Source organism: Leucoraja erinacea, chromosome 4 (assembly GCF_028641065.1).
Source record: "Leucoraja erinacea ecotype New England chromosome 4, Leri_hhj_1, whole genome shotgun sequence".
Classification (NCBI taxonomy): domain Eukaryota; kingdom Metazoa; phylum Chordata; class Chondrichthyes; order Rajiformes; family Rajidae; genus Leucoraja; species Leucoraja erinaceus.
The window spans coordinates 13,726,368-13,736,263 of NC_073380.1; the positions used below are offsets into that span (position 1 = coordinate 13,726,368).

Consider the following 9,896-nt stretch of genomic DNA (forward strand, 5'->3'; position numbering starts at 1 on the left):
TCACCGTAAACCTATGTCCTCGGGTCCTCGATTCTCCTACTCTGGGCAAGAGACTCTGTTAATCGACCCGATCTATTCCTCTCATGATTTTATACACCTCTATAAGATCTCCCCTCATCCTCCTGCGCTCCAGAGAATGGAGGTCCAGCCTACTCAACCTCTCCATATAGCTCTCTAGCCCCTCTCTAGTCCGAGCAACATCCTCGTAAAGTGCGGGAAAGTGTTAGTGTAGAGGGTGATCGCTGGTCGGCACGGACTCAGTGGACAAAAAATCTCCTTTAAACTTTGCTCCTCTCACCTTAAAAGTTGTGACCTCCAGTCTTTGACTTTCCACTGTCATATGATTGAATCTCCAACATTGCACACATTCTTCTGCAGTTGTATAGGGCTCTGGGGAGACCACATCTGGAGTATTGTGTACAGTTTTGGTCTCCTAATTTGAGGAAGGACATCCTTGTGATTGAGGCAGTGCAGCGTAGGTTCATGAGATTGATCCCTGGGATGGCGTGACTGTCATATGAGGAAAGATTGAAAAGACTAGGCTTGTATTCACTGGAGTTTAGAAGGATGAGGGGATATCTTATAGAAACATATAAAATTATAAAAGGAGTGGACAAGCTAGATGCAGGGAAAATGTTCCCAATGTTGTGTGAGTCCAGAACCAGGGGCCACAGCCTTAGAATAAAGGGGAGGCCATTTAAGACTGAGGTGAGAAAAAAACGTTTTCACCCAGAGAGTTGTGAATTTATGGAATTCCCTGCCACAGAGGGCAGTGGAGGCCAAGTCACTGGATGGACTTAAGTGAGAGTTAGATAGAGCTCTTGGGGCTAATGGAGTCAAGGGATATGGGGAGATGGCAGGCACGGGTTATTGATAGGGGACAATCAGCCATGATCACAATGAATGGCGGGCGGTGCTGGCTCGAAGGGCCAAATGGCTTACTCCTGCACCTATTTTCTATGTTTCTATATCAGCTACCTTACCTCGACCTCTTTCACTCGACACACAGCAATGCGATTGCCCCATCGGTTTGGATTTGATGTACCTGGAGATAAAAGAGTAATGTCTGGTCCAACAGGTCGTTCTCTTCCTGAAACTCCAGATAAACTCCAGTCAAAAGCAAAACACTTCCCCCTTCGGGCAGCTCGTTCCATACACCCATGTGAAAGAGTTGCCCTTCAGGTTCATATTTAATCTTCCCCCCACTCACCTATGTCCTCTGGTTCTTGATTCTCCTGCCTTTGGGTAAGAGATCCTGCGTATTTAATATATCTTAAGGGCCTGTCCCACTTACACGACTTTTTTGGCGACTCCCGGCACCCGTCATTGGTCGTTGCAGGTCGCTGAATATTTCCAGCATGTTGAAAATCCAACAGCGACCAGAAAGACGCTACCTCTTTAGGCGACTGAGGAGACCACTCACGATTATACAGGCGACATCCTGGCGACATGTATTGGTCTCCTGTATGTGATGCCTATATGGTCGTGAGTAGTCACCCAAAGAATCGTACCTTGTTCCGGTCGCCACTGGACTTTCAACACATTGAAACTTTTTGGTGACCTGCTGCGACCAGGACAGGTGCCGGCAAGTCGCCGAAAAAGTTGCGTAAGTGGGACAGACCCATAAATGTAATTGTACAAGAACAACCTTTCTTTTCCACTCATGATCTTATAAACCTCTATAAGATCACCCCTCATCCTCCTGCGCTCCAAGGAATATTCCCAGCCTGCCCAATCTCTCCCTGTTTGTAACAAAGATGGACACAAAAGTGCTGGAGTCACAGAGTCATACAACATGGAAACAGGCCCTTCGGCCCAACTTGCCCACACCAGCCAACATGTCCCCATCTACACTAGTGGCACCAGCCCATGTTTGGTCCATATCCCTCCAAACCTGCCCTATTCATGTACCTGTCTAACTGTTTCTTAAACATTGGGATAGTCCCAGCCTCAACTACCTCCTCCTCCATACACCCACCACCCTATGGGTGAAAATGTTACCCCTCATATACCTATTAAATATTTTCCCCTTCACCTTAAACTTATGTCCTCTGGTCCTTGATTCACCCACTCTGATAATGTGCCTCCTTGTCACCTTCCCCTCAGCTAACAATGAACAATTCTACATTTCCTGGATTTACATTTGATCTGCTGTTTTCATGCCGTGCCCTTCCATATCTCCAGTCTCTCTGTCTCTCACCCTTGATTCTCAGTCTGAAGAAGGGTCTCGACCCAAAATGTCACCCGTCTCCTTCTCCCCAGAGATGCTGCCTGTCCCGCTGAGTTACTCCAGCATTTTTTCTCTGTCTTCAGTGTAAACCAGCATCTACAGTTCCTTCCCACACACTCAATCATGGCTGATCTATCTCTCCCTCTCAGCCCCCATTCCCCTTGCCTTCTCCCCATTGACACCCGTACCAATCAAGAATCTATCCATCTCTCCTTCTCAATCCCCATTCCCCTTGCCTTCTCCCTGACATTTCACGCAAATAAACCCAGAAAAAAAAAGACAAAATGGTCAAATTAAACATTTAATGATACAGCAATAGTGAGAATATACCCAATAAAAATCTATTTTAAGCCGGATTATTGGAAAAGATTGGAGTGAATTTGCCAGATTTCTATGAAATTCCAAACATCTTGGTGTGAGGTAGATAATGAAAGATTGTTCCCCACCCTCGGTACAGAAGTAAACATATTAATATTTTAGAACAATCAACCGTGGGAACGTGCGATATTGTTTGATTTACGTTTAAAAAAAACCCTGTACAACTCAAAATATCATCTTTTAAAAAAATATTAGAAAATATCACAAAAATCCCGAGTGCATACAAAGATCCATACATTATTCTTGATATACTTGGTGTCATTGGTAACTTTCCGTTTTTTTCAGCACTTTAAATTCTTGTTTAAATACGCAAATATGTACAGTACAACATATGAACAACAGTGCATCAAAAGCTAATGTGCATTTTTTTTTTAATATACATGTTGGGGGGGGGGGGGGGGGGGGGGGGGGGGTCGAGGATTTCCCAATTGGCATTTGACAGCTTGCAATGTTTGTCCTTGGTGCTGGTGAGGGGGGGGGGGGGGGGGGGGGGGGGGGGGGGGGGGGGGGGGGATTACCGAACAAGCCGGTGGTGCAACAGATCGAATAGAAACTAAACCTTCCTAATGGGCTGAAGTGCACTTTTTTCCCCCCCAATCATCCTGGTTGAATGGGTCGTGGAGTTCTCTAAATGTTGTCCCTCCCCAAAACCAAATTTGCAAACACTGTGTTTAAGAAGGAACTGCAGATGCTGGGAAATCGAAGGTACACAAAAATGCTGGAGAAACTCAGTGGGTGCAGCAGCATCAATGGAGCGAAGGAAGATGCTGCATAGATGATGCTGCACCCGCTGAGTTTCTCCAGCATTTCTGTGCACCTTTGCAAACACTGTGCTGTTGACAACTGATCAAAGGCCATCAATTGCATCGTGTTCAAAAGTCCCTTATGTAATGACTCCAAATGCAATTTGTTCTTTGCTAGTTTGGCCCCTCTCTCTCTCTCTCTCTCTCTCTCTCTCTCCCTCTCTCAGGTCTCCCTTCGACAACCAGACATCTTAAAGTCCGCCAAAGATATAATTACAATCGGCTACAATTCACTTTTAGCCGACGGCTCTTTCGGGCTGGTAATCTTGTCGGAATGTTAGCAGCGAGCATTAAACTTGGGAGGACGAGAGCCTATTCTCTCTCTATCTCTCCCCCCCCCCCCCCCCCCCCCCCCTCTCTCTCTCTCTCTCTCTCTCTCCCCCCCCCCCCCCCCCCCCCTCCCCCTCTCTCTCTTTACTGGTTCAGGCGAGGTTGAGGAATGAGGGTGCTGGTGATTTGGACAATTTTCCTTTCCTCTTTTGAAAAGGCAATCGATATCAACAGGTAACTCATTGCTGAAGGATGTGGTGAGGTGGAAAGAGGCATTAGAAACTATCTTCCGTCTTTGCTACTGCTCTCCCCTTTTGCTCTTCGCGTGCCAGCCCACGAAAGGGGTCTCTTCTGAAGGTCATAAGGAATAGGAGTAGAATTAGGCCATTCGGTCCATCAAGTCTACTCCGCCATTCAATCATGGCTGATCTATCTCTCCCTCCTAACCCCATGCTCCTGCCTTCTCCCCATTACCTCTGACACCCGTACTAATCAAGGATCTATCTATCTATGCTTTCTAAAAAAAATCCACTGACTTGGCCTCCACTGCCTTCTGTGGCAAAGAATTCCACAGATTCACCACCCTCTGGCTAAAGAAATGTCTCCTCCTTCCTAAAAGAACGTACCTCGCCTCCGCTTAATCTAAGATAGACACAAAAGGCTGGAGTAACTCAGCGGGACAGGCAGCATCACTAGAGAGAAGGAATGGATGACGTTTCAGCTCTCCACTTAATCTAACTCGGCTTTCGTCCGAATCGGTGCCCATTCCCGTGTACACCGCGACGATCGCTGGAGAAGGACCCAATAGAATCTACAAAGAACGACACAGAATGTTGGAGTGTCTAAAGAAGGGTCTTGGCCCGAAATGTCACCCATTCATAAAATAGGAGTAGGCCATTCGGCCTTTCAATAGACAATAGGTGCAGGAGCAGGCCATTCGAGCCAGCACCGCCATTCAATGTGATCATGGCTGATCATCCATATTCAGTAACCCGTTCCTGCCTTCTCCCCTTATCCCCTGACTCCGCTATCTTTAAGAGCCCTATCTAACTCTCTCTTGAATGCATTCAGAGAACCCGCCTCCACCACCCTCTGAGGCAGAGAATTCTACAGACTCACCACTCTCTGTGTGAAGAAGTGTTTCCTCGTCTCCGTTCTAAATGGCCTACTCCTTATTCTTAAACAGTGGCCCCTGGTTCTGGATTCCCCCAATATCGGGAACATGTTTCCTGCCTCTAGCGTGCCCAACCCCTTAATAATATATGTTTCAATAAGATATCCTTTCATCCTTCTAAACTCCAGAGTATACAAGCCCAGCCGCTCCATTCTCTCGGCATATGACAGTCCCGCCATTCAATGTGATCATGGCTGATCATCCAAAATCAGTACTCCGCTCCTGCCTTCTCCCCACATCCCTTGATTCCATTAGCCCTAAGAGCTATATCTAACTCTCTTGAAAATATCCAGTCAATTGGCCTCCATTCCTTCTCGCCAGAGATGCTGCCTGTCCCGCTTGAGTTACTCCAGCATTCTGTGTTTATCTTCGATGTAAAGCAGCATCTGCAGTTCCTTCAGACCCATATAATCTCCCTTCCACTGCCTCGTTGATTCAGATGCGACTGCATTAACTTATTTAGTCAGAGGGTGGTGAATCTGTGGAATTCATTCCCACTGATGGTGGTGAAGGTCAAGTCAGTTTGTATTTATTTAAGGCTGAGATAGATAGCTTCTTGATTAGTACGGGTGGGGGGGGGGGGGAGGAGAAGGCTGGAGAATAGGGTTAGGAGGGAATTGACAGATTAACCATGATTGAATGGCGGAGTAGACTTGATGGGCCGAATGGCCTAATTCTGTTCCTATGACTTATGAACAAGAACTTATGAATGGGAAAGCAGAGTGCATTGAATGTCTTTTAAGACTTGCTTGTGGACGGAAAAATATGACATAGTTACCTCATTTATCTCCTGCGCCTCTAATTCATGAGCTTGTGGACAATTTAACTGATTGGTGAAGGTGGGTGGCTGGGTTTCAGCGTTTGTTGACCTTTGTCGATGTTTACCTGTGTGCTACTGAGTGGGGCAAGTCACCGCCAAAGGCCATCCCCAAATGTGATCTGGGGGGGGTCCCTAACATTAGCCGGTACAAGAAGGGGTGAGATGTATATTTGTAGTGTCTGAAAGTCATCGTGAAACTTTCACTTATAGAGTGAACAGGCCCTCCGGCCCAACTTGCCCACACCGACCATCGTACCCCATCTATACTAGTCCCACCTGTCTGCCTTTGGCCCATATCCCTCTAAACCTACCCTATCCATGTACCTGTCTAATTGTTTCTTAAATTTTGCGATAGTCCCGGCCTTTACCTTCTCGGGCAGCTAGTTCCATACACCCACCACCACTCAAATCTAAACAAATTTCACACTGGCACAGAAACAGGCCCTTCAGCCCAACTAGCCCATGTCGACAGTGAAGCCCCTTCTACTCTAGTCCCACCTGCTCGCATTTGGTCCATATCACTCTAAAACCTATCCTATCCATGTATCTGTCCAAGAGGTTTTTTTTTCTAATGTCATTGTAGTGCCTGCCTCATCTACCTCCTCTGGCAGCTCATTCCATACATCCTCGGCGGATGCGCAATGGTAGTGTGTGTGTCTTTACCGAACGTGGACACGAAGCGCTGGAGTAACTGAGCGGGTCAGGCAGCATCTCCGGAGAACGCGGATACGGGCGATATTTCGTGTCTTGACCACTAGACTAGCGAATGGGGCTAGACAAGAAAGGGACGGGTTGGAGTCACGGTATTTGCAGATGTGCTCCGTGTCTTGTGCCTACATCTCACTTCAATCAATCGCGTGAATGAATCTCCCTGACAATAAGGATTTCAGCCGTCTACGTTATATGGTGAATAGCGTCTGTTTTGCTCGTGTTTGGAGCAAAGTCTCTCTGGTGTCCCTGTCAGGAGGGAACCGGATGGGTGAACGTGGTTTGTGCTTGCAACGTGACACATCGTGCCCGGTTATAATATGCGGGTGCATACAAGTTACATATCACCTTACAGGTAAATCGTAGGTAGTGTGTTAACATATCGGTGCGCTAGCAACTAAATGACTGGTGTGTGAATAAATTATAGAGAATATTCCAGGTCTGTTTAATCCCCCTGTCCCACTTAGGAGACCTAAACAGCAACTTCTGATGACCTTGCTCGCCACCCAAGGTTTCCATGAGGTCACCGGAGGTTTTGGTCACTCTCCCTAATGGTCGAAAGTGGTTATGAAAGTGGTTCCCGCGTGGTCGAGGCTTCATCTAGGTTGCTGCTATTTTTTCATCATGATTAAAACCGGCGTCAACTAAAAATAGGTTGCCGTTTTAAAAATCGATCATTTTTTTAGTCGCAGGTCTAGTCGAAGCTGGTTTTCTTCATAGTCGAGGAAGGTTTTCACCGTATGCGTGGGAGGTGGTAGGAGGTTGCAGGTCACCTCGAACTTGATTTGTTTTTGGGGGTGGCGGGCAAGGTCACCAGAGGTTGCTGTTTAGGTCTCCCAAGTGGGGCAGGGTCTCTCTCTCTCTCTCTCTCTCTCTCTCTCTCTCTCTCTCTCTCTCTATCTATCTATCTATCTATCTCTATCTCTCTATCTCTCTGTTTCTCTGTTTCTCTCTCTCTCGACCTCTCACTGGGCGAGATAGATTATGCTTGTGCTATTTTTTTTGAGTGCAGTTGAAACAGCGTTCACCGCCTTCCAACGCATCAATTCTACGACTTGGTCAGACTTGTTATTGCGGTTGCCTCCAAATTTTGGGGAGGGGGGTCGGGGGGTGGTTTGTTGTGGACAATTCGCTACCTGCACCCACACGATTCCACCACCATGTCCTCGTACTGCTTATACACGACGTTATTGCCCGCGTCGATGTATAAGATGCTGATGGGGGTCAGCTTGGTGGGCACGCAGCAACTGGGAGGGGTGGAGTTGGGGTCCATGGAGTTCATGAGTGTCTGAATGATGGCATGGTTCGTGGGCTCCAGGTGGGACCGGAGAGGGAAGTCACACACACCCTCGCAGTGGTAAGCCTCGTAGTCCAGCGGGGCGATTATCCAGTCGTCCCAGCCCAGCTGCTTGAAGTTCACGTGGAGAGGTTTCTTACTGCAGCGGGACTTGGACTTCTTGCCGTGTCTCTTGCCGTGGCGATTGGAGAAAGGAGTCCTCTTCTTCCTCCTCGCTTTGAACCGGAGCCTCCCTTCCTCGTCCGACCCTTCCGAAGACTTAATCTTCCCCCTCATTTCGCTGAAGAGGTTTTCCCTTTTCCGAGTTCTGGTGAAGACCACGAGAAGAGCCCTCTCGTGGGGTGGTCGCCCCTTGCGACCAAACCCCACTTGCCTCGGGTCAACATCCAACTTGCTTCTGCGAGATGTCACCTGAAGTTCAAAGCAGAGTTGAGCAGGGTGAAGGAATTTGAAGACTTTCCAGACGTCAAACGCTTCCCACCCTGGTGTCTTCTCCCAATAGCGCACGTCCAGCCTTCGCGACTGCAACAATCTGGGTGCCTGGCCCGCCGTTAAACACGAGTAGAGTTTCATGTCGTACACGCCCGCCAGCGTCTTGCGAAAGTCTTCTGGAGTTTTTCGAAGTATCCTCAGCTCGGCCCCGACCAGCTCCTCCTTGTCCGACAAGGTCGCTACATCGAACAAGTAGTTTTGCTTTTTCAAATGCGAATGCGAAAGTCCGTCTGCGAAGGGAAAGTAAATCAATAAAACAGACAGATCACAAAAGTGGGTTCGCGGCGCGACCACCTTGCTTCGAAATTAACAAGCATCATCCTTGGATATCGCTGTCTGAAGAAGGGCCCTGACCCGAAACGTCGCCTCTCTGTGTCCTCCAGAGATGCTGCCTGACCCGCTAAGTTACTCCAGCACTTTGTGTCTTTTAATTGTAAACCAGCATCTGCAGTTTCTTGCATAGGACTGGTTTTTATTTGTAGTAAGACCTGTAGATCCTGCAAAATATAAAAAAATGCTGGATATAGGTTTAAGGTGAGGGGGGTGGGGGTAGAGAGAGAGAAATAGAAATAGAAATAGAGAGAGAGAGAGAGAGAGAGAGAGAGAGAGAGAGAGAGAGAGAGAGAGAGAGAGAGAGAGAGAGAGAGAGAGAGAGAGAGAGAGAGATTTTTTATGGGGGTAACTTTTTCCACACAAAGGGTGGTGGGTGTATGGAACAAACTGCCAGAGGAGGTAGTTGAGACGGGGGCTATCGCAACGCGCAAGGAACATCAAGACAGGTGCATAGATAGGACGGGTTTAGAGAGATATGGACCAAATGCAGGCAGGTGGGACTAGTGTAGATGGGACACGATGGCTGGTATGGGCAAGTTGGACCGAAGGGTCTGTTTCCACGCTGTATAATTCTCTACAACTGTAAGTCAGCGGGTCAGGCAGCATCTGTGGGGAGAATGCAATGTGACGTGCCAGATCGGGACCCTTGCTTAATCTTAAAAAGAGTCCCGACCTGAAACGTTGCCTGTCCATTCTCTCCACAGATGCTGCCTGACCCGCTGAGTTACTCCAGCACTTTGCGTTTTGCTCAAGATTCCTGCAACGGCATTCTCTTTTCTCACCAGTAAATTCAATAGACAATAGACAATAGGTGCAGGAGTAGGCCATTCGGCCCTCCGAGCCAGCACCGCTATTCAATGTGATCATGGCTGATCATCCCCAATCAGTACCCCGTTCTTGCCTTCTCCCCATATCCCCTGACTCCACTATATTTAAGAGCCCTATCTAGCTCTCTCTTGAAAGCATCCAGATAACCTGACTCCACCGCCCTCTGAGGCAGTGAGAAAAAGTGTTTCATCGTCTCCGTTCTAAATGGCTTACTCCTTATTCTTAAACTGTGGCCCCTGGTTCTGGACTCCCCCAACATCGGGAACATGTTTCCTGCCTCTAGCGTGCGCAAGCCCTTAACAATCTGATATGTTTCAATGAGATTACCTCTCATCCTTCTAAACTCCAGAGTGTACAAGCACAGCTGCTCCATTCTCTCAGCTTATGACAGTCCCACCATCCCGGGAATTAACCTTGTAAACCTACGCTGCACCCCCTCAATAGCAAGAATGTCCATCCACAAATTAGGGGACGAAAACTGCACACAATACTCCAGGTGTGGTCTCACTAGGGCTCTGTACAACTGCAGAAGGACCTCTTTGCTCCTATATTCGACTCCTCTT

At 47.9% G+C, this 9,896-nt stretch overlaps 1 protein-coding gene across 1 annotated transcript in view; it reads right to left on the reverse strand.

Moving 5' to 3' along the window:
* Positions 1 to 3,819: 3,819 nt before the first annotated feature.
* The window catches only part of gdf6a (growth differentiation factor 6a), a 27,309-nt gene continuing 21,232 nt past the window's right edge, over positions 3,820 to 9,896 (reverse strand). Inside the window, exon 2 of the mRNA XM_055633710.1 lies at positions 3,820 to 8,402. Within this exon, the coding sequence (XP_055489685.1) occupies positions 7,516 to 8,402 (887 nt within the window). The 3' untranslated portion in view covers positions 3,820 to 7,515. The remainder of the gene's footprint in view (positions 8,403 to 9,896) is intronic.